Here is a 25,796-nt window from a genome sequence, read left to right on the forward strand (position 1 = left end):
TTTCGCGGATATCGTCTGAGGTTTTCATTAATTTTAGCAGCGTCAAAGGTGAAGATTTAACTAATATTTCGATATTGCAGTCGTCATTATCAGGGCAAGTGTCTCCTTATCTACTATTTAGTGCAATCCATCCATTTTTTTTCTTCACATTATACCTTTCCAACAAAAACTGTGCTGTTCACATCAAAGAGAAAAATATTACTTTAAAAATAGTTAATAAAAAATAATATTTTTAAAACAGATTACAAAGTCTAAAATAATATCTCCTAGCTCCGTAAAGATTTATAACCCCATACACATTTTCCTAAAAATTTGTGATTGTTGATTTTCAACATCATGAATTAACTTGTAAGTTTTTAAACGAAAAAAACGTGAGGCTCATGCGATCGATAATAGTAAGGAGTATAGGGAGTAGCAGTAGTTGAGAAAACTAACACAACTGTTCATATAATTTGCAGTGCAATGAAATTGTTATTGAACTATTCATGCATCAATGGTATTTTGCAGCCGCCCCACTTATTTTTTTTAACTTACAAGTTCATTCATAGATGTAAAAAATCAGCAATAATTTTTTTTTGTCTGTATGGGGATATAATTTTTTTATGGGGCTGGGAAAAATTATTTTATACTTTTTGTTCCGTTTTCAAAATGTTTTTCAATATTTTTTTTATTTAATTATGTTTTGCTTTTTAGTCTTGTTAGTATGAAATTTTGCAAATAATTTGAGTCCAGATTAACTATCTGTATTTATTTCCAACCCAATACAGTTTACAATAAAAATTTGTGATTTGAATTTTAAAAACCTATAAAAATAATTTTAAGGCTTAAAACTAAAAATGAGGGTTGCTTTCAATAGATAATAGTAAGGCGATAAGCCATGACGGACGCACCAAATGACAGTGCATGTCAAATTTATCACAACGCCATCTAAACTAAACTGCCATCAGCGTTGTTAGTTCGCTAGTCACCGTGAGCTTTGCCAAGCGAACGGATCCCGCCAAGGAGAAGGATATGAATTTGCCAGACCTTACTATATGATCGTGTGGTGGACATTTCTCCTAGCCCCGTATGTGTGATACAGGCACCACCTGCGAATACTGCGTTATGCATCCCGCAACACTGTACTGTTATGGTCGTAGCCTAATGTCACGAATCCGGGGCCGTCCGTATCCTTATCCCAAAGTGAATGACCTCACATCGTCGCACGGAAAACTACCATGTCTACAATTGCGATGTCCGATGGCCTGAATATACACTTATTTCTAAAGTAGTCACTATAGAGCAGTAAATTTAGAACGGCAAAATAGGTGTTTTTGATTGTTTTGTTTATGCAGATTAGTTTTGAATATTATTATAACTAGTGAAAGTTGTAAGAGTTCGATAATATTTAGTTATTTGGTAAGGCAAATGCGTTCTAATCATATTGCCGAAAATAAATTCGTGTGTTCGGGCTTTGAAAAGCACCGGTTGCAAACGGACAGCACTGATCAATGTTTCGTCTTGATCTTCTTGGCTTCCTGTTCCTACCATGTCATTTGTTATGTTCTGTATGTATTTTTTTTGACGTGACAACGTCTAATAAATCGATGAACACCGGCTGCACGCACGAAAAAGTGTCCCGTTACGCACATTGTTCCGTTACGCTGTGTCCCGTTACGCTCGTACGCTTGCGCCAAATCTATCTCTCTTCCACTCGATTGGCCTATGCGTCCGAGGAGAAGAAAGACAGCGGCAGCACACAACTTACATCTACACGTGAACTGTTTCGTCGACTGTTTATAAAGTAAAGTGAAAAGTTAATGTGGTTTTCATTGCTTATTACAACAACAATTTCGGCAATAAAGGTTAATTATTCTTGCATTTTTAAAATCTGATTACTAGTATAATTTCAAGTATTTATTCTTTTATTATTAAAATAAAATTGATTCAATTTTATTTATAAAAGTATGCAATCATTTCATCAATGTTTTCTTATGACGTCACGTTAAACTATCGTCCGTAAACCGACTTTACAGACAACCAATTTTTAACGGGAACCGGAAAAAGCAAATATTACGAGGGTTCTTATACTAGGCTTCCAAATGACACAGATCGGGACAAAAAGTTAAAGTTGACCAATGCATTCGGACCATCGCCCATACCACCCATGAGACCAGAGGGTCACGAGGGCCAATCAGCGACCTGTGTCCGTGGGACACAATTCAGGACATTGCAATTGAAGACGGCCTATGTCACATTCATTTACAACACTTGGCAAGGCAAATATACTTGCGATTTTTCAATTAAATGAAAAATGTTTTTAAGTGGTTTTAAGCGTAAAGAAAATTCTGATCGCACACGGGGAATAGTTAGGTACGTGCTGGGGACACCGGTAGAGGAGGAGAGTGCGTCAGCGGCAACGCCACTACAACGCACGCACCAGCGGTCGAATGGGAAGACGGCAAAGGAGGAAGGGATACGTACGTAGCGTAGCATGCTGTATGCTAGTTGTAACGGTCGGAAGAGAAGACGGCAGGAGAGAGGTAGAATTGACGCAGCAGTGATGCTATGGAATTCTCGTAACGCTGCTTGTGTTTATCTACTCAGTTTTTTTTGAGATCATACTGAATCCTTACTATTCTCATTTATTTTCTCTTGTTGAGTAAAATAAAATAAAAAATTGGTTGTCTGTAAAGTCTGTTTACGGACGATAGTTTAACGTGACAACGTCATAATAAAACATTGATGAAATGATTGCATACTTTTATGTATAAAATTGAATCATTTTTATTGAATTATCACTATTCTGTATGAATACAAAGAAGGATTGAAATGAAATCTACAATTTAATTTATGAATTTACTTTTATTCGCACTCATTAATTCAAATATGTTTATTACTTTAACGCAGAGATTATTTTAACTATAACTTTTATACATGTTTGCTATTTAACTTCTTCCAGTCTGTGTTATTCTGTTAAGGATAGGACGATGATAGGAAAAGTAGAAAACGAATGGGAGTGTTTCAAGTTTAATGTGCCTCGAAAAAGGTCAAATCGATGGTTGTTCCAATCGAGTGGAAAAGAGATAGATGCGGCGCAAGCGTACAATGAGTGCAACGGGACACACCGTAACGGGACAATGTGCGTATTAGGACACTTTTTCGTGCGTGCAGCCGGTGTTCATCGATTTTGTAGACGTTGTCACGTCAAAAAATACTTATAATTTATTTCTATAAGCTAATATTAATTAAGAATATTCACTTCTGTCGCGTGTGAACTCCACGCAGCAGGGTTGCCGGTTCCCAGCCAGCATGTGGCGTGTTCCAGGTGACCGTGCCCATAGTGAGCAACGACAAGTGCAAGAACATGTTCCTGCGCGCCGGACGCCACGAGTTCATCCCGGAGATCTTCCTGTGCGCCGGCTACGACACGGGAGGGCAAGACTCCTGCCAGGTGGGCTGCTTCGTCCACTCTCAAAGGCCGTGGGCTTAAGAACCGCGCAACCACTTCTCAGACTAACCATGGGCGTCGCAAGGATATATTTTTTGGGGGGGACTGAAATTGATTTAGTTCTTGAGGAATATCCATCCCCTGGGAAAAAAGCGGGGGGTCCGGGTGTCCTCCCCCGGGAAAATTTGGGGTTTGAAGTTGCAAAAGGGTGGTTTTTAGGCATTTTTCTTTCCTAAATATTCTAATTATAGTTGGTTGCAATATATAATTTATATTTTATAAAAAAATATTTTCAGAGAACAAATTTGTAAAAATACAGTGCTCACATTACCACGATTGGACTAAAAGCATCATGCGCAACATATGGGTTATATCACAGAAATCATATTAATAATATAACTACGAAACTAAATATATTATTGGAGGGGACGAAATGGAAGACTTTTATTATTGGGGGGGGGGGACGTGTCCCCCCCCCCCCGTCCCCCCCGGTTGCGACGCCCGTGGACTAACTACCGGTTTATAAACTAGGCAAGGTGCAATACTGCAACTTTCTTGCCCTTGGACTTGTTGTTTCGACAAAGAGAAATGCCACAATTTTTTTTTGATTTTGGAGAAGCAGATGCATGCCCCCCACAAGGGTGGGGCTGGGTGGACCCCTGGATCCAGGGCCCGGCCCCGTTTATTTTTATCTCAGTGTGTGAAATAAATATACACACTCGCTGTGGTTATTTTAAAGTCAAAATAATTTTACAAATAAAGCTTAGTTTGGACTTATATAAAATAGTAACCATAATTATAACCTGTATTTTCAGGTTAAATAACATTCTAAAAAGAGTGTAGGTAAGAAATAACCATGCTATTATAATGTAGCACGTGACTGTAAAATTGTGAAGGAAGGGGGGGGGGGGGGCGTATCCTATCCTGGGTCCAGGGCCCGTAATCGAATGTCAGATGTCATATGCATAGAAGCCCATCGTGTTCGTTTTATTATATACGTATTGTTTACACAGTGAAAGAAAGAAAAAAACACACTGATTTTCTTGCGTTGGTTGCAGCCCTTGCGTAGTTAATAAACATGGCATTCAACAATCAGGCGTACTGTGTATAGAAATCTCCGTTTCCTTACAATTTTTACTTGTTAAACTTTCGCTCAGTGAAATTAATGACATTTTAAAATCACATTATTGAGAATTTCACAAATTTTCCCTGGAAATAATAATTTATGAAAAAATAAATAAAAAGTGAGATAGTCTTTCAGTATACTTCTCGCCAGAGATGTGTAACAGCACGCTTGCTACTTCAGCTATCGAACAATGCGATTATCAGACATAAATTTTAACCTATTATGAAACGGCTCCGCAAAAAGAAAAAAAAAAATACTAAACCCCGTCTCTGGACGTGATTTACGACAAGGAATTTCATTAAAATACTGGCCAAATTTTTTGTAATTCATTAAATAGTTAATAAAAAATAACGTTTTCCACTGTCATTGTGAACTTTGGTTCGCGCCATAGGTCACAGATAGCAGCACCATTGATGATAGCAACTTCCTATATACGTTTCCGTCGCATCCACGTAATTGGGTACTCTTACCAAAATCCGTATATGAGAGCTAAGATGTTAGACGACATTACCTCATCACAAAAATGAATTTTTCTAAAGTATTACAGTTTCAAGTTGTAGGGTGGGTGATATCTTAACGACAGTACCATAGATTTCTTGTATTTGTTGCATGTTGTGCCCTAGCGCTCTTGCATTTCTTGCAAAGTTTATGAACCCAGCCAATACCCACTCTTCAGTGACAAGGAAACTGATTTACATAAACGGAGGCGGATCTGACGGAACATTTCACTATCGCGTCTGCTTTCCACAATGGTCGGAAACGTAGAAACTGGCAAATAATGATTTTTAATTTCAAGGTTACGAAATATTTATTTGTTTTATAAAAAAAATAGGCTTCGAAATCATAACATGGCTTACGTATATAATAAAAATAAACCACGAAGTAATAATAGAACACTAGATATTCTTGTACAGTCTTTAACGTACCCTACTTCAACCATTAACAACCATGGCTATCACCGCAGCCAAGTAGGCTACTCGGCTTCTATTGGTCGCACGGAGCAACGTAAACGGAAGAGCTCAGCGTTGCAGAGTTAATCCGTATTGGTCCGTCTCCGTCTGCGTGCTATTGTAGACACTCTGCTCCACGAGATGTATTCGTTTCCATGCCATTGTAGAATGGGCCTAATAATAATATGTTACGTTCATCGTGATGCTACACGCTAGGCCTTTTACGCATCGATACAACAACTTTTCGAAATATGTATGTGGTGAGATATTTCTCAAAATATGAGCAGAAGTAGGCATACGCCTGAAGATCAAGGCTATCGAGAGAAACACAGGGATCCGGGGGCTAATAATTTCTACATCTACCACTTCCCCCCCCCCCCCCACGTATTTTTATCAACAACATTGAAAATACCTCGATTAAAACAAAAAAAAAAATTCTTAATATTGTAAACATTACGTACCGTTTCCATAACTGTAAACATGATCTGCACATATTGCAACTTGTAAAGTCTCCTAAAAAATCCTACTATTTTTAAACTTGTGATATTCATCCTATCAGGATCCAGCCAAGCATTAACAACTATGTTGAATATCAGACTGTCCCTCCCCCTCGATTGTCTTTTTTGAAGATCTAAAATACACTTTATCGGTCCAGGAAAAAAAATTGTAAATTCGGCAACATGATGATACCGATTCCGCACAGGGGCGCAACAACGGAGGGGGGGGGGGGGCAAGGGTATTTTGCCCCCCCTCTGAAACCTTGAAGTGGGGGCAAACGGGGGCAAAGAAAGTGCTGTGTATTCAATTTTTAGATGATAAAACTGCTTAAATAGCACCATTTTCCACCTTGGAATACAAATTTTCCCAGGGGAAGACCCCCGGGCCCCCCGCATCAATGGGGGGGATCGATGATTATTTATAAAAAGGTATATTGCCCCCTCTTTGGAAATTTAGTTGTTGCACCCCTGGTTCCGCATATCCCCCGGTGGTCGACGATGTGGGTTGGAGCTCAGCTCGATCTCAGGGGTAGGTTTGGGCCTCAGTGACGGGGGGGAAGGGGATGGCTTGGCTGATGAGGCCGCTCTCACCCTGTAGCTGCCTCTCCCAGTCGACGCGAGCCAGCAGCTTCAGACGGTCAGCTGCCCGAAGCTCTGTGGATGTAGCGGTCGTCATGGCTGCTCCGGTCGTCGGTCCAGCACTCCCGCCACGTGGTCTCGCACTAAGCACACTGACTGCAGCGCCGGTGGGCGCGCAGTAGCCGGCACTTCCCCTCCCCTCCCTCCGTTGCCGGAGAGGCGGACTCCTGTGTCGTCACGTGGCAGTAGAGTAAAAAAACCTAGTTGCCGCATCTTGTAAACGGGGCGATTGTCACTTGTCTGCACACACACACACACACACACACACACACTGGGCCACCGCACTGACACTCGCACTCCTTCACTCCCGGTGAACACGGTCAAAAGGGACGGCGACGGGCAACAGCGAGCGACCGTAGCGACTGAGGAAGGCACGACGTATGTCATCAACTCATTATGGTTTTCTAAATAATTTTTAATACTCTGTTTTTAATTAATTGTAAATGAATGAAAGAGAGTGAGTGAGTGAGTGAGTGTTTGTTGAGCAGGCACGCGAGCGTGTGTTGGCGGCGCGCACGCGCACGCCGTATATCTCAAAATCCAAATTCAAGTGCTCCTTGGTCACGTGTCCGTTAATTTACAGACAACTTTTTTTTTAAAAAAAAAAAAAGAGTTTTTTTTTTTTAATATCTTGGCAGACTGTTGGTGTCTAGCATCCTGGTTGGAGCTCTTCCAGAGGCCTGATGCAGCGACTGTGAAGGATTTAGACATTTTTTTTGTTTTATGGATGAGTTTGAAAAGTTTACTATTTGAATTTGATCGGGTAGCTTTCGTCACAGTTCCTTCAGTGTCCTTCATGCCTTTCGGGACCCGCAGACATACTGCGGTTTGACCACGGCCGGGAATTGAACATGGACGCTTTGGTTGAAGGCGAGTGAACATGGAGCAGCTACATGTCAGGTCAAGGAGGAACATGTGGTAATCTTACGGGATGACCGAGCACCCCCCCCCCCTTCCCCCACTATTGAATTTTTCCTTCTCATAATCCGCCAAGAATTAAAATTATAACTAGAAGTATCTATATAACAGAAAAAATTATCTACTGCAGTCATCACCTGACTGGAAATGAGCTTTTGTAAAAATTTATTAATTTTTTAATGTTACTGTATGGTATGTAATTATTTAAAATTTCTATAATATTAAAATACAAAACAAATCTTGTATAAACAAAACACTAGTTTTGATCATGACATCAATAATCAGCTGAAGTGACTTTTCTGAGGGGTTCCTATTTTTTTTTAGGGCTCCAGTTTTACTGTTAAGTGTGTTATATACCACAATACCACCTAAAACCCTCAGGTCCTTTGCCTATCTACAAAATTTGATGCTGGATCCACCCTCACTCGTTGCCACGCTCATAACCAAACCCCTCAGATTAAAAAAAAAAACCTGGAGGGGTGTAGTATTAAAAATCTACTTCAGGCTGAACCTGTCTCTTTAGTCACTTAATTTTTTAATGTATTATATATTTGGATGTGTGTGTGTGTGTGTGTGTGTGTGTGTGTATGTATGTATATATATGTATGTATATGTGTATATATATGTATGTATATGTGTATATATATATATATATATATATATATATATATATATATATATATATATATAGAGTGCAACTGTACATACGTAATTTTTTTTAACTTTAATACAATAAAATCAATTACATCCATAGTTTTGATAACTTTTCATAATGTCATAAAAGCATTCAAATAATTAATTTTCTTCAACATTTCAGACCCTGCACAATTGGGAGGATTTTCTCAAAGCTGCAGTGTCTGAAGTGCGATATTTCGCTTGCTATCTTAGTGTTGGATCTGCATTACAACACAGTTTAGAAGCTGTGTGGCGGCGGAAGGGGGCAGAGCTTGTGTGGTCCGCCCACTGACGGACACCGGCGCGCGTGCGCGTGTGTCCGCAGGGCGACTCCGGCGGGCCCTTGCAGGTGCGCGGCAAGGACGGCAGGTACTTCCTCGCCGGCATCATCAGCTGGGGGATCGGCTGCGCGGAGGCCAACCTGCCCGGCGTGTGCACGCGCATATCCAAGTTCGTGCCCTGGATCCTCGAGCACGTGACGTAGCATGCTCCAGGGGGGCCCTCGCTGGAGATACCCCCGGCGGGATCGAGGAGCAACTTCACTGAAGCTGCGCGCCCGGCAATATTCCGATAGAGACAACCAAAAAACAACACACTTCGTACTTTTCGCACCGTTCCTCGAGTAATGAGAGACCTCTTTAAAGCGACGGATCGTTGCCTCATCATCATCAATCGTGAGCTGGTACACTACGTCATGTAAGAGAGGCGAGTTGTAACCTAACGCGAAGAGGGAAGAAAGCGTAGACCAAATGTGTATTTTAATAAATGTCTTAAAACTGGCAAGTAATCATTTTAACTGTCAGGTACAGCAGTTGTGTAGCTCTTTATTCTTTATGTTTTCCCATTTCGATGTCTTGCCCTTCAGCATCTGCGCATACCAAAATCATACTAAGCACGTGCATCGTACAGAAAGACTAGCAGAAAAAGTATTTTGGCTCCGTGCCTTATTTTACAGTGTGTCTACTACGTCTTCCTTACAGTTTGCACACTGTGTTCTTATGTTGGGTTATTGAATTTCACATAATTATTTTTGTTTCCTTGCAGTTCCTAAGGATTCTTAGGTGTAAAATAATTCAAATTATTATTATTTTTTTGTATTGTATATGTTCTATTTGTTTGCCTAACTGTAAGATTATTTTTGGTGTTTACAACAGCTGGTAATGGATGCCACTGTCTTTAACTGTTCCATTTTCAATATATTTCATCATAAATATTTGGAATTCACAAAAACAAAATCCCAACATATCAGTGTAAGTCAAATGTATTAATGGCGCAATCATTTACGACAGTAAAATGAATTCAAAGTGACTAAGTGAAAGTGACGATGGGTAAAAAATATGCTCTTTTAAATCATCTGTGATGGTTGACATGTTCCTTATGATGTGATGCTACAGTAAGTCTTTAGCAATGTTGCTAAAGATCTGCCGTAAAATCGACGAGATCAGATTACCAGAGTAACAAATTATGAACTGTTACATAATGTCTGAAAGTATTTATCACAAGCAATTCTTCATGAAAAATATGTTAAATGAGATGAATATAATAGTAATACATTTTAAGTCTTACACACATGTACATACCTAGATTATAAAGTATGTGATATGCACTTTCAGAACCAGAAAATAAAGTAATTTTTAAGTCTAAAGAATATTATTTATTTCGAGATCCTTCATTCCATCCACAAGGAAAATAACTATATGTCTTGCATGAATAGTTTGAAAATGTATTTATTAACAAGCGAATGATGTAATTTCACAACAAAAAAAGTAGAAAATGAATTCCAGTCTTCTGATTTTTTTTTCATGAAAAAAATTCAAGCTCTATAAATTGTGGGAAATTTTTTTGGTAATTTTCTCATATCTTGAAAAACGACTGCTACTCAACATTTTTTGAAAGTAAGATGAACTTGTGTGAATCAAAAAAATCACAACTAAGAATAATGATGTGCTAAATAAACTATGCAGTAAAAATGAATTGAACTATTACAAGAAAATTATATGGACTTTATTTACCCAAATATTTTTTAATGCTGCTTACAAAAACACCCAAAATAACAATACAATTATAAATGATAAAAAGTACTGTATCCTGATTCAAAAATTTAATTTCAAATTTAAAAGAAAAAAAAATTGTATAGGGGTGTGGTAGGTCATCCATTATTGCAAACTAATTGCCTCTTCAAAAAGCATTACTTGATTCTTACTAATCTTAGCAAAACTGCAGTGCCCACCCTTCAACATCATTTTCTGGAGTGGGTACACCTGAAAAACAGGGATTTTTCACGTATATCAAACATTGAAATAGTATTTTGGGTCCTCGTCCTATATCATTTATAACAATTTAATTATACAGTCATTAGATGCTTGCAAATCACAATTCACTGTCCAGGAATGTAGCGGGCACAGACACAAATATTTACAGCCTCTTTCCAAATGACTTCCTGCCCAGCTAATCAGATCACCCGGTTATGATTGGAAGAGCGTAATAAAGTGATATGTTTCATAGATTGGACAACAAAAACAATTATTTTTAGTTTTACTTAATGCTGCATTTATTATTTCATCATTCATTTTTACATATACACCTAACAAAACAAATACTGAAAACAATTTTTTAATGTAATTTTGTTTTGTTTACAACTTTCTTCCTTGCGTGCATTCAGTAAAGTATTTAGTTGTGAATGCTACCCATATGCATCTTACTGTTATGTCTTGGTGTCTCATCCTGGTTCTATTAACATTTTGTTCAACACTACGGTGAATCAGTTGTATGAGCCTCTTTACAGTACTATTTTCTTCTGCTGTTTCTTGAGCCATACACACAGCTCAAAAATGATGATCTTTTTTTCCCCTCTATCTTTTACACTTAAATTCACTGTACTAAATATAAGCAGACAAAGAGATTGAGGAAAAAAATACCAAAATCCTTCATATTTTTGGATTATTTCTGTAAGAAATTCAAACCCCAGTTTCCAGAATGCTAGCAGATTGAAATGGAAACAACCATGTAAACAGTCCTTACTTTATGTCGCCAGGAATAGAAACGTCTAACCAAAGATAAGGGAAAACAAATATAAGGTTAGGAAAGACCATGTGTTTGGACAAGTTTTTGGCTAGAGAGATCAATTCTTCTCATACCTGTTAGTCAACATTTTCCTCCTGTATGCAAAGAAAAAAACATATTAATGCTGCAGAAATTTAGCATGTTTTAACAGACATTCACTACAGTTTACAAGGAACCATCGGAATAAAGTTTTCACTACACCTATTAACTTTTTTTTAAATTACTTTAATAACAAATTCAAAGGACTAGCAAAAATTGTAATAAAAACTTGCAATTTTTAAATAAAAAGGTTCAAATGAGACACATTAAACTGTAGGTATACTTATGTGGAACACTTGAGAAGAAAATAAAATTGGTTCTGATGTGTCTAAAATAAAAAACAATACAATTAAATGCCTTTTTATCACACATTATAGTATTAAGTTTATATATATACATATATAATCAACATGTGACAGGAATGTCTACCAACCAAAACTGTTTTTTTATCGGACATGGTAATATAATGTAAAAAGAAAACAATTAGTCAAAGTATACATATAAAACTGCCCCTCAAAGTAAAATGCTGATTTGTTCCAGGAAAAAAGAGCGCTATTCAAAACAGCGCTAATTGAATATGCATTTAATTTTTTATAAGAGTGTATGTTAATCAAAATAATTTATTTTCCAATCAGGTACTGAATACCATTTAATCAAGACACTACCGTGTTTTCTGACATAATCGTCACACATTTAAATATAAAATCAAGTTTGAAAAGTAGGGGTGCGACGATTGCGGGGAAAAAAAAAATTTTGTTACGTAAAGTTAATCATAAAAACAAAACCTGTTCACAGAAAGTACGTTTATTTAAAAAAAGGTGGAGTATGCAAGAGCATGCCAAACAATCTATATTAATAATTCATTAAACAAAAACCTTTCTTCAACTTTAAATAGAAAAACAAAAACTCTAACGCGAACGCAAGCCACTTGAATCTGACGTGAACTAACGTGTTGTAGTACACACTTGCCATGAAAGAATGCGGGCTATCAAATGTAGTTAACTCGGCACCTGACAGAGAGCGCGCGCGTTGCATCCAATCGGCGAGATATCGATATTCAACTACATGCGCGCGCTCTATACGGGAAGCCACATAACCAAACATGAATGATGCGCTGGCTACATTTTTATAAGCGGTACACCGCGGCGACACAAGACGATCAGATAAAGGAAATAACGTTTAAAAACATATTTTTAAAAGAAAATTTACAGACTGCAAACTTATCAAAAATAAAGAGAGAAAAAAAACACATTTAGTAACAGTAATTCACAGATTTTTACAAAAAATATAAATTGGCTATTAAACAATTACACTAAGATATAGTACAAACAATAACAAGTGAACCATAGCGGAAGTAAACATCGGGCACTTAACATGTCAAATACCGTATTTACCCATGTACCACCCGCACATTTTTTCTGAAAAACAACATTCAAAAGTCGGGGTGCGGGTCATACACGAAATTTGAGGTTTTGGACAACAATGAAGACTGAAAAAATTGGATTTATAGTACATTACCGAATGCTGGACGCATTTATTACAATGAAAATACAGCGAAACCCCTTATTTACGTTACCGTTATTTACTTTTTCCCGATATTTGCACCATTTTATTTCGGTCCCGTTTTAACCTCATATGATGCAATGCAATAAATTGCAGTTGTTTACAACGCGCGTATAAACTGCTTCCCGCAATTTACGCGGTTTATTCTGAGATTAACGCTTTCTAATTTAAATAATCGTAATACAACGTATTCTGATGTGTTTTCAAGACGTTTTTAAAAGTATTAAACTTTATCCGTAACGTGTCGGGAGTCGCTGTAATCCACCTATAAAACGTAAACAGCGCCAGTTGGCATCATTCGGTATAGAGCGCGCGCACGTAGTCGAAGATCGATAGCGATAGCTCGCAAACTTCTTGCTACGCGCGCGCTCTGTTTACAACCGAGTTAACTATAACTGGCAACCCGCGCCATTTTATGCGTATCAATACAACTCACGTTTTTGCTACGGGTTTTTTTACGTTGAATAAAATGGTTTTATGGCATCACTCATTATTTTTAATTATTTGGCACTACGATCTTTATTTTTATTTGCAGGATGTTGCAACGGACTGAACAGTTGACGATTGTGGTTATTGCATACAAACATTTTAAAATTTATTTCACCTAATTTACGTCTGTTGTTTAGCAAAATTGATCTAATATTTTGACAATGAATATTACTGGGTTTTTTTCCTTAATATTTCATGCATTTGTGTTAGTAAAATTCTGTGCTGCAGTTATAAAGAGTTTTCTTTGTTGTTACAATGACAGACTCTTTTTCCCTATTTATGCAGGCAAATGTAAATAGACATTACAGTGAAAAAATTTTTTTTCCAGAGAGTATGTTGAAAATTTGGGGTGCGGGTCATACATGGGGGCGGGTGGTACATGGGTAAATACGGTATGTAGTTAAATGGTACAACTTACCCTCGTTTGAGGTTTAAGCCACCACACAGATAAATGTATGGTCTGCCAATAAAATCTGCTGTGGGGGTTACAGAACCATCTGAGAAAACTATCTTCTCAACACAGGGTGTCCACAAGGAAAAAATATTTCGTACCAACTTAGGCGAGAAAAAAGTACTAGATTTGAAAAAAAAGTACTAAATTATAATTAGTTATGGTTTTAACAATTTAGGAAGTTATTATGACACTGCAATGCTTGAACTTAAACGTCACACCACACACACATACATTCCATAGTTTTTATAAAATAATTATGCCTAATAATTAAACAGATTGGAGTTACTATAATATTATTATATGTATTAAAGAAAAAAGTACTAGATCTGAGCGTAAAATTACTAGACCATTAAAAAAAATTATAAAAGTACTAGATCTAGTACGAAAGTACTAACTGTGGACACCCTGCCTCAACACATACAGACATTCACTTTTCTCACAAGAAATAATGGTTCTATGATTGAAGTACTAAATGAAATGTGTGTGTTACAATGGAAAACATCTTGGATACTAGTTAATTTGATAGCTGAATGTGCCCACCCTTAAACATGTAACAAAATGAAACTGTAACATAGATGTATAACAGCGCATCAGTCTTTTCCGGAAGGCGTCGGCGCGGCGCGGATCACTGGTCGCTGATGTCGAAGAACGCTTGTATGCCCCAGTGGTCGCTCGGGAAGGACTGGGTGCCGGCCACCTTCTCGATCCCCACCAGCCCGAAGTGGGCGGGGACCACCCGGCGGGGGTGGGCGTGCCTCAGGTAGAGCCGGTCGAACCGGCAGCGGGGCTTGAACCTACTGGCGATCTCCTTGTTGGAGTTTCGCACCATGTCCCACGTGTACTGGCAGGTCTGGCGCGCCCCGCACGCCGCCCACAGGTCCACCATTCCCGGGGGGATGCCCCCAGCCAGCTCCACCTGCAGGGGCAGTCCCGCGGTGAGCACCAGGCCGTTCCTGCTTCGTGACACGCCTCAGTTACATAACCCAGCAGCGAGATGTTCGTTTATCAGGGTTTCACGTCGTACGGGACTTCCAAGGTTGATTTTAGTGGGCTATGAACCCACGACTCTCGCCTAACGAGCAATATGCGTCACCAAGGACCCAGTGGCAAGAAGTTCATTCTCATATTTATTACCATATTTAATAAAAATATAGCACCCCAAACCCCTGAAAGGCCACAGGGATACATTAAAGGAGTATACATGTTAAAGTGACTTGTCCTTTCACAAACGGCTCCATCAGCGATTCGGTAAAGATTCTTGTAACTATTCGAAGGTCAATAAATTGATTAAAATCTATTATAAGATGCACTTTTCATGAATCCTTTAGTCTAAATGAACTTTATTTTAAACAAAAATTGTGGAAATTAATGGTGACGGTCGCATTATAATCGCAAACTTGTATCATGACTTTGGGAACAGCTTAGTTGGAAAACTACCGGCTCTGCCTCTTTAATGTGTCACTTATGCCCCTTTAGACCGCTGTTAATTACCGCCTCCTGAAAACCTCCCCTTAGTTAAAAAAATTACATGCACTGCTTCCTGAACCTCTGCACAGACATGACAGATGAGAGATGCAGGATGAAGGAGAGGGTGTAAATGGTGTTTGTCACTGAATTCTTTCTGCTTCTCTTCACTCTGGCTGTTGGCGAAGGCAATTACCCCCCCTCCCCCTCAGTCCAACGCAGATGACCCCCAAACCCCGAATATCACAACAATCTTTGCTTTTTGTGAAGAGCTTGCACTTTTGAACTACTGTCATAAAACACAGTTTTTTTTCTAACTGTGGCTTGGTGTTTCAAAAGAGGCCATGTAAACCACACCACTGATGAAAATGTTACTAGAAAGGGTCTAATAAAGATGGAATCAATTTGACAATTTAAATAATTTTCAAGTGCTATGTACTTGACCTGTGATTTCCAATCCATAAAGTATTTCTCATAAACTCACATTAAAAAGTTTGGGTCGCATTATATTTAGGGTCGAATAATTTTCAGGTAAATACGGTTATGTGCATTTCTTGTTTAATTTTGTACAGGGAATCACCAGTGGCAATGTGTTTCACTGTGTAAATTACACGAACCGGACATCATTATAATTACTTTAAAGAGATCATCATTATTGTTGTTATTTTTCACCTCTTTGTCCCTCATGTTCAAATCACCCCCGTATACGACAGTGTAGTTCTCGGGAAACTCCTGGACCATCTTGAAGCCAGTCTTGAGCTGCCTGACCCGCTCTGCCGCATGCTCCGCCGTGCTCTCGAGGTGAGTGTTCAGCAGCTTCAGCTTCAACGAGCCAATGTGGGCCTGCAACACGCACACCAAACACAACTGTACAACAACAACACAGCACAGTCTGAGAGTATTCGAAAATACTCAATTCTCATAAAATCAAATAATTTTTTATTATTTACTAGCATGTGTTGCAATGCCTCAATTAATTTTTTTTTTTGTTATTTGTTTGAAGTAGGTACACATATACAAAGCATCTCTCTACCTTTCTCTAATTCTGTATATCTCTCTCTATCTACATATATAACAAACTCTCTCCCTCTCTATATGTATATATATAATGTCCCTCATCTCCCTCTATCTCTCTACTCTATACACCTATATCTATATATATTGATATATCAAACTATAACAATGAAAACTTAAAAAATCTATGTTTTACCTATCTGTTTTTATCTATCTTTTTATGTCACAGATGTGAAACAGGTATATAAAAACACGCACGTATTTTAATGCAACGTTGGGTTAAAATGTCAAAGCAATCTGTGAAGAATTTTCTGAGATTTAAGATTTTAAACGAACATTTATTTATATAGATTACCAAAGAGATATAGCACGTGGGACTTATCCACAAATAAATTTAATTGAAAAGAGTGTAACACAAATGAAGCTAAGATTCATTAAGAAATTTGGATTTGTTTTCTAAATAGTACATACATACTTTTTATATGCATTTAATAATATAATTTTCACTAAAAATTATTTTATAAATACTTTATTTTTATATATATAATTAGTTGGAATAATAGAATAATTTTTAAATTTAATATTTACTTGTTTCAGAAACTGCTTTGCCACACTTTTTAATTTATTGCATTTCACACCCCTACATCAAATGCAATAAAGTTACAATGAGCGTCCACAAGAGCCACTAAGAAATAGAAAATTTTTATTTGTAATTCCCCTTCTGTTATTCTCTTTTTCCAGGCCAGATGAACCCACTTCCGTTTTCTCACTTGTTGCTCTTCCTTTTCATCCAAAACAAGAGCAATCATCCATAAATCAGCTTCTGAGAATTTTGCCATTTTCCGTGGTAATTATGGCTATAGAAATTAGAAAACACTGAATGATGCCAATCACGCTATGTTCAAGTTTGAATGGACATCATTGTGAGATCACGGCCGGTGAAATCACGAGCCGGTTACGTCACAGGTGTGTGTAAATCAACCTTTATGATTCTATACATGTTTCTACCATTTTAACTTTACTGTATTTTGTTAAATTTGATTTGAAAAATGTACGACATTCATAAATTCATATCAGATTCAAAATTCAATTAGAATGAAATAAACATGATTCCCAGAAGCCTAGAATAACCTACATAAAAATCAACAATCCACTGAGCTTGTAAGTTAAAGACAAAAGTTCAGTCACGCACCTCAACGGACAGAAGGTTCCTCATCATTAGGGAACCAGGGTAGGTCACAATTTCGTGCCCGTCAAAGTAGATGGTGAAGCGACGCAACAGCGTGGCGCTGAAGTAGCCCTCTGTGTTGCCAGCTATGCACATGTACTCCGGCAGCCTGTCCTCCAAATAGGTGAACGTTTCCGGGATCACTTCCTGGAAGAAGATCACGTCTGGTTTCTGCCTGGAATCAGAGGCGCCGGGTCAGTGCTAAAGAACCACGGCTTCGGTTACAAGCAGGAGTGTACAAGTGCAGAAGCAATCTAGTTGAATAAGGCTGCAAAATTGTTGTTATGATGCAGGGACGCTGATATTTCGCGGGTTCATTTAACGACAAGCAAGACTTCAAATACTTGTTTGTATCAGCGACATCTTCAATTGGGCCATGATTGTTTGGACACGACCTACCAACACCAACCACAAACTAACAAAAAACTGAACGAGCGAATCACTTTCAGGTCACTCAAGACTAGAACGTTTTCTTTTGGCAACAGTAAGCAATAAACAAATGACTACAACTTGATAAAACACATCACTGCATCTGGTTCAGCCCGCATGTCACTGAGGCCAGGAAAATTGATGACCAGTGGCAAGATTATGTGGTGAATAGCGATAAAAACAAAATAACAATGAAATTGAAGGAAATAACATGGTCTAATTTCAGTAATTACAAATAGTGATGTACCGATAAATTTGTTTTAGTATCGGTATTGGTCGATATTCCCAATATTTTTTTGTTACCCTTTCCAACTGATACTTAGAAAAGACAATTTTATCCAGCCCTTTTTTTTCTATTTAACTGTTATAATTATATATGCATCTTATAAACCAAATTTTTCTGAAATATAAGAAAATACTTGAATAATGTGTTAAATAATTATTCAAAGGCATAAACGTGTAAATTTTATGTGACAAAATACTTTTTATTCATCTAGAAAAAATAATTTTAATAGATTGTTAGTAAGGTACTGCCTTTATTACTTACAAATATTGAGTTACTGGAGACGTTCACAGTGATTATTTAGATACAAAAGTATTGAATTGGTACCGTATTTTATTGGTTGAAGAAATGTATCGGTAATAGGATCGGTATCTGTATTTATCTGATTCAACCATCGCTAAATACAAAATACAAACCACATTACATACTGCAGCTAAATGTTTACACTAAGGAATTATACCTAAATGAATTATACACTGACGTCGTCCGGGCCTGCGGCCCCTTTGAGCCCGATATGACACCGCCCAACCACCATCTCTATTCAAACCTCCCGCTCGTGCGTGCGTGTGTGCGTGTGTGTCTAGCCCGGCAAGAGGGCGCTTAGAAGCAGTGCGGCGACCCCCTAATTTGCTAAGTTTAATGTTAATTGTAAACCTTTTGTTTTCATTCATCTTTGCCCCAGTGTTTGTGCAGTTTACTTGTGTATTCTTTCATTTAAATATGTTACTTGAAAGAACCACAGACGTTGCCCAGGCGGACCCGAATAGGCACGGACTTGGACGAGAGTAGGAATGTTTTTATATAAATTATCATTAACTAAGTAAATATTAACGAACTTTAAATTGCCAGTAATTTTTATATATTTTTTAATGTTAATCTGTAATTTACTTAACTTTCGCCGGGGCACGGAATCACAGAATGTAATAACGGTAATTGTGTTGGCGCGGAGGCGCCATGTTAGTCGAGACGAGCAGAGCTCTCGCCTCAGTCCATCTTCATCACTGACCGAGAGCAGACGCGCCAGCACCCCGGGGACCTCAACCGTTGTGAACCACTGTTCAAGTAATTCTGTAGCTTTAATTATTCTTAAATCTTTTTTCGTTCGTTATTCCTCGGGGCAGCTCTCGGTCGGCGGGCTGCATTAATAATTAATTGTCTCAGTCGAGTTTTTAACCATCGTGTAATAAGCATACTTTATAGCATGGCCACGTGTGTGGACCATGCCTTCACTTAAGTCGATTCGTGCCTCAGGCTTTTTAACCGTGTAAAGTGTAACGTGCGTGGAGGGAAGCGTGTTAGTGGAATTAAATCTGGGAATAAAATAAAAACTGAGTATTTTATTTAACCACGTGGTGAGTGAGCCTACTCAGCCTAGGAGTGTGGCGTGCCCGACGCCTAGAGCGGGCTAGGTCTGGATAGATAGGGTAGAAAGGGCTGGTAACTCGTCCCCACTTGGGCTACGTCACGCCCTGAGAGAGAGACTCCGCCGGGTCCACGTGCCCTTACACGTGGTGGCGCCCATGCTTAACATCTTAAAATTACCGGGAACGTGCGCGCAGCCCTCAACACATTACAATTACAGCAGCTGAAGAGGCAACCCTTAACTCACATGGTTATAATCTTGCACACTGCTTTGGTTCTCTTCTTCAGATTTCGCTCCTCCAAGCCATCTAGATTCCAACTGATGATGCTGAATTTTGATGGCGGAATGATGGTGGGTTGGCTCTGCTCCAGTTTCTTTGCCATTTTTTTGCTGATAACAAAAACTGAGCATCACAAAAACAAAACAGGCCAAGTAACAAAATACAGCACTATCAACATAATCTTTGCATTCATTTCTTTCACTCAAAATTAATTAAATGCCCTCAACCGTTACTGAAACATTCCATAACACAGTGACTAAAATTGATTCAGTGATCTAGTATGCACACTACTCACTCAACGTTGACGACAATACCAGGAGCATCACAGTCATTAAGAACGCTAACCCCGCCTTTCTGCGATGCTTCAAAGAATGCATTCACTGATCGCTGAAACATAAAGCATCAGATATATTTTTTTTATCACTTCAAGCTTAAATATTCAAGTTAAAGATTAAATCGATACTGTAAAACAGCATATAATATTTTTTTTTTTAATTTATCTGCCATATAGTAAAACTTTGAATAACCATCACTCGTTTAACCATCAGTTTCAGTTATCTGTCCAAGTCTAAAAATTTGTGCGAGTATCAACAAACAGACATTTTCAAAATAATTATACAGATTACTTTTACAACATACTGTATAAAATAACAACGGTTTATGGCAATACGTAAGTATACAGTCATTTCTCTACATTAGAACTCTCAAATGAATTAAAGTTTAGAAGATTCATTTTGTAAAATGAAATACAGTGTACAATATATCTGCATTATTTACTTTTAAAGGATTTTATTTTCATTTCACTCCAAGCCTGCAGTGAAATCATGTTACTACACATATGTTTTAAGAGATTTCTGTTAATCTATTCAGTAATTTGTCACAGCCCTCGTCCGGACGGTGGTGGTTAATCAAAGTTTCACTGTTATTTCTATTTTCTACCATTCATGCAAATTATTGGCAAAGATTGCTTTTATACCTTGTCACAATCTGATATTTACTTACAGACTCCAGTCTTTGAATGCAGAGAGGAAATAACTGATTATTTCATCATACAGGTGACTATAACTGACATAATAACTACCCCAGTTGGGGAATGCAAACTTCAACACATGCCCATGACAAGATTGCATTAGTATTTAATATTACGAATGGTGTGCTATCTTTTATGTATTTTTCAAACTAAAGGCTGCAGTCTAGAAGATACATGGAAAAAAACACTTTTTAACTCATGTACATAAATAAGTACATGCACAATTTTTTTTACTGTGTATAGATCTTTCCTTACATCTCATGACAGAGAAGAGCAAAGGGGCCAAAACCACCCTTAGAACTATTTGCTTTCAATTTCTTTCCTTTTGTTGGTGGGAATGATAGTTTTCTATACACTGATACTTTTTATACAATGATAGTTTTTTAACTGTTAGAAAAAAGAGTTTACAGGATTTTTAACCAAGAAATTGGTCCAAAGAACTTAGTGACTGTATTGCAAGCCAATAATATTCCCAAACCATAAAGAGGTGACTTTGAGAACTAGATCCGAGTCATGACCATGTGTGGCCTTGATAGGGAGTAGTCTGACGACCGTATCACTGTTTCCTCCACAAAGCACTAAGATCATGAATATTTCAAGGTGTGACATATGAGTCTCTTAAAAATTAAGACTTTTGTTTCATCACGGTCAATCAGACCCAGTCATCATAGATTTTTTTATATATTTGGCCACAGCTTGAAATACAGCTTTTTGCTCAAAACAGAACAAGATCTGATTTTAGGGAGAACTTGTTGAAGTCAGCATTCCCGAACTGGGGTAGTTATTATGACAGTTGTGTTGCACACATGTGTGTGGGCGCACCTCTAGATCCCAACACCTGTCCTGCAAGTAGAACTGCGCGCACGCTACATCCGTGCCCGTGATCTCGGCAAACTGCTCCGTGAGCTTCTGGCACGTGTCACGGTCCGGGATGTTCTGCTCCTCCTCCGACTGACTCATTGTGCAGAGAAAGGAGTCACAATTTTATTTTACTTTTCCACTGGATCGCCAACACTGCAAAACAGAGCTTGAATCAAACCAACGTGCTTCAACCGTCTGCTTCATAGAACATTAAGGGCACTGCCTACACACTGTGTACACAAATGGTAGTGCAGAGCTCCAGAAAAAAACTTCGCAATTTGATAACTGCTCAAGATATTTGAGTGGTGTCCATTTACAAAAAGCCTTTAATAATACGCTGAGAGTGGATCAGTAGTTATGTTTCCGTATTTTGTTTTTAAAATGTATTTTTATAAGAGTGAAAATGGCTTAAACGTGTTTTTTTCAGGATAAAGTTTTGGCCTGAAACACTGAAAATATCTTGGAAGCACTCAAGGGACTTAATTTAACCGTTGGCTTCATTTACCCATCCTGCAATGTTATACCTGCAGCTAAAATCTCAAAGTTGCCCTAAACACAACAAGACTGCGCTCCACCTTGCACTTAGGAGGCGATACCACGCTAGAAGCACCAGCGAGTGTCGCACTTATCATCCCGCCTCACTAACACTAATACCCTCCTGACTAGGCAGCCCCTTATATGGATAACAAGAACAATGAAAATACACATAGTATAGAGGAAACTAGATCTAAACCAATTACATATATAAATAGTTCCTAATGACACTTTTATAGCAATAAAAAAGAGAACAATTACTACTTATACACCTTGCCAAATTATTCAATTATGTCAGTTTTTTCTAAAGCTTCTCACCAAGTTTGGTGGCCCCTTAAAATATATCACTGGAAGTTCAGAATCTATCCAGCCAAATGGACAGCAAAAAGCTGTGAATCTCTACAAGGACTGAGGAGGAAAGAAATATTTTTTGTTCATTATTTACAACCTCATCACCGGCTTATAACCTACAAATACAACACTCCAAATTCCAAAATCAGTAATGTAAAAAAAAGTTTTATAAATAGTGAAATTTAAAAATGGATGAACAAATGTTAATCATAGGTTAATTCTGGTTCTCTATTGACTCTCAGATAAATACTAAGTCAAGGTGGTTTGGGACAGGTCAACTGATGCATGGATGGTTTCAATTTTACAAAGAAAAACCACTATATTGTAAAAAAAAAAAATTGCATTTGTAATAAGAATGCTAAGAAACTAGATTTTGGCTATCCTACCTACTACAGAATTTTATTGTGTACAAAATAATGAAAATACTGGCATGTTCGAGAATATTTTCAAGATATTGTTTTTAAAGATTTGTCTTCCGTTTCAACTCGTGTCCTACATTAGCCAGAGTATGATCTCAAAACTCTCACACTTGTTTACATTCAGTCTGGTCTTAATTTGTTGGTGTGAGAGAGTGAAATGTGTGTTATATAACAGTGTTCTCACATACTTCTCTGATACTTCATTTTAATTTTGGACTGATATTTCAGGACGTTACAGAAATGTGAAATTTAACAGAAAGGAGTAGATATTTTCGAATAAGAATATATTTTTCCAGATAGGGGCACTCTATTTTATTCAATTGGCCCTGCTGTTGGGTTGGTGATATGATCTTCCTTTTCATCCTTTTCTCTTCTCCTTACCCAATTCCCCATCACCCACCTAGCTGCACTACCTCCAGTTCTCTCTCGGGCACCGCTGTTTACGGATTTCACACTGCCGCAGCTTTCTCCAGGACGAGGCGGGTTGGGTGGTGTTAGCACAGTACTTCCTCCCCTCAGTACCCTGCCCAATGGAACCAAAGCCTGCCAGTTCTGCTTAACTTGCTCTTCCCCCCCCCCCCCACCCCTCAATCCACGCTCACCCCAGACTCCTAGGAGAAACTGTCCCTAGGTATTAGTTACAGTACTTTTGCTTTTAGTCTCTCCTATTTCTTCTTCCTCTGCTAGTAGATCCTCTCATTCATTTTCTTCTTCTTTGAACACCTCACTACCCTTGTTTTGCCAACAATTTAGCCTACTTACCATTATTCAGTAAAAGTTCAGTATCATGTATCCAAGTTATCCCTTGATCCTGAAAGCATGTTCCTGTATACATTGATCATGTGGTACATAATGCTTGCTGTTTTAATTTAATATGTCAAAAGATCATGGACATACCACAAAACAATTGTGATATGAAAGTTATTGACATGTCCAGGATTTTTATACATACTAAATTAAAACACCAAGTATCATTTACCTCATGATTAATTTATACAGGATCATACCATCAGGATCAAAGGATAAGCTTGGATAAGTGATACAAAATACAGTAAGTCCTCTATTTAGGTCGTACCGATTTACGTCGTTTCGGATTAACGTCGCTAATGTTTGAGTACTCATGTTTCAATTTAAGTTGACGCCAATTCACAATAACGTCGTTTGCAATGACCGTAAATCTTTATTTTAACCAAAACACCGTATATAATTTGTTTATAATTCTTTGTTTCCTTCGGTAGTTAATTTATGCTATGTAGCGTAAGCTACACGTTCACCGCCTTATCTTATCATACATCATGAGGGATGCTTCCTGCTCTCCGCTGCTTTATATTTCAATCAATAAAGGTAATAAAGCAGCAGGTTAAATAACCATTCTATAAAGCTGAGAAGTACTAGTTGGACTTGTTTCCCACGCTGTCGGTTGTCATTTGCTGATAAAATTGCCCGTTGTCACGTCTGTATGCCAGCGCTTCCGGCCGACCTTGGGCCGTGGCCGGCCGGTGGCATGAAACATGGCTCATTTTGCGTCGTTTATATTTACGTCACGGTTTTCAGGAACGTAACCCCGACGTAAACCGAGGACTTACTGTAATAAACAATTATTCTTTACCACCCACACTTACAACTTATCTAATCCTCCTGCAAGCCTACCTCTTCTGCTTCTTTGTATACCACACATTCATCTGTAAAAAAGGTATTTTGTCCCCATTTATGCTTTCTCCTATATCAGTGACCATAAATGTAAAGAGCAGCGTGGATCCAGCACACCACCTTATGATACCCCCGATGTAACACTGCCCATCTGTGCCCAACTCTACACAACCTATCTCCCAGCGTCCTAATGCCCCCACATTTGATCACCTTTTACTCTCCTTTTTCACTCTAATGTTCCCCACCCCAACTCCCTGATCATCACAGTCCACCTCTCCCCCTTCCCATCACCAAAACACATGCCCCCTTACTGCCCTGCGCTATATCTTCTCCGTCACCAGGCATGGGTCCCAAACCTCTGCCGTGTACTCAATCATTGGCCTGACTACAGTGGAGCAAACACCCGGTACTTGCACTCCACTGATTCTGCTTCTCATCGTAAACATTACGACCTTCGTGTTGTCATTTAACGCAGTACCATTGCTGAGGTGTTCCCCTCCGTTCACACTGTTTCATCCACCACTCTTTCGTCCGCAAACGTTCGCAGCTAACATCCCATTCCCTCTCCTGGCCATCATTAGTACCACGTGCCTGTGCACTACTGCTGGCGTACGGCTTTCTGCAGGAATTATAGAACAAAATAATAAAAAAAATAAATAAACTGTGTTGGTGTTTACTATCTAGCGTTACATTTCATATTGCAAAATATCATTTTAGGAAGTTAAATAAACATATATTTAAGAGAATCAAAATACAAAATTACGTACTCAAAAATATAAACTAACAATTAAAGTATGATACGTATTTGAAAACCCCACCCAAGGCACTTTAGAAAACAAACTCGATTTTAACAAATCAAAGTCCTTTCCACACTTTCGCGGGAACAAGATATGTAGATAAAAACGATACTTTTGTACCTCTAAAAACTACGTTTGTTCGATTTTACTCCACTTTTTGCACCTTAAAAATTTCTTCCATTAAGAAATAATGGGTTTTCCAAAAAATCTTTTCGTATTTTAACAGCATTAAATCTATTTATGAAAACCA

At 38.2% G+C, this 25,796-nt stretch overlaps 2 protein-coding genes across 4 annotated transcripts in view; one reads left to right on the plus strand and one right to left on the minus strand.

Annotated features, from left to right (window-relative positions):
- The window catches only part of LOC134536311 (serine proteinase stubble-like), an 88,517-nt gene extending 78,637 nt beyond the window's left edge, over positions 1-9,880 (plus strand). The window contains exons 11-12 of the mRNA XM_063376063.1: positions 3,308-3,433; positions 8,561-9,880. Of these exons, the coding sequence (XP_063232133.1) occupies positions 3,308-3,433; positions 8,561-8,719 (285 nt within the window). The 3' untranslated portion in view covers positions 8,720-9,880. The remainder of the gene's footprint in view (positions 1-3,307; positions 3,434-8,560) is intronic.
- An 862-nt stretch (positions 9,881-10,742) lies between these two features.
- LOC134535907 (tyrosyl-DNA phosphodiesterase 2-like) lies at positions 10,743-25,638 on the minus strand. Of its 3 annotated transcripts, none has more exons than XM_063375279.1 (7): positions 25,517-25,638; positions 21,757-21,948; positions 20,200-20,291; positions 19,871-20,014; positions 17,514-17,724; positions 15,980-16,150; positions 10,743-14,759 (listed from the first exon to the last, which is right to left on the minus strand). In XM_063375279.1, the coding sequence occupies exons 2-7, from the start codon at positions 21,892-21,894 to the stop codon at positions 14,469-14,471; spliced, it is 1,047 nt and encodes a 348-aa protein (XP_063231349.1). In that variant the 5' UTR covers positions 21,895-21,948; positions 25,517-25,638; the 3' UTR covers positions 10,743-14,468. The 3 variants fall into 3 exon arrangements, with proteins under 3 accessions (XP_063231349.1, XP_063231350.1, XP_063231351.1); XM_063375280.1 differs by having other exon boundaries at positions 25,535-25,621; XM_063375281.1 differs by lacking the exon at positions 25,517-25,638 and adding an exon at positions 24,722-24,755.
- Positions 25,639-25,796: the final 158 nt, after the last annotated feature.

This window comes from Bacillus rossius, chromosome 10, assembly GCF_032445375.1.
Source record: "Bacillus rossius redtenbacheri isolate Brsri chromosome 10, Brsri_v3, whole genome shotgun sequence".
In the NCBI taxonomy this organism is placed as follows: Eukaryota; Metazoa; Arthropoda; class Insecta; order Phasmatodea; family Bacillidae; genus Bacillus; species Bacillus rossius.

What these genes read in the sequence shown, in the direction of transcription:
- LOC134535907 (XM_063375279.1), bottom strand. Translation starts at nt 21,894, where the DNA reads ATGAGTCAGTCGGAGGAGGAGCAGAACATCCCGGACCGTGACACGTGC. An exon ending in GGTATTGTCGTCAACGTTGA is followed by an intron (nt 20,015 to 20,199) that starts GTGAGTAGTGTG and finishes TTTTGTTATCAG; the next exon opens with CAAAAAAATGGCAAAGAAAC. An exon ending in GGAACCTTCTGTCCGTTGAG is followed by an intron (nt 16,151 to 17,513) that starts GTGCGTGACTGA and finishes TGCGTGTTGCAG; the next exon opens with GCCCACATTGGCTCGTTGAA.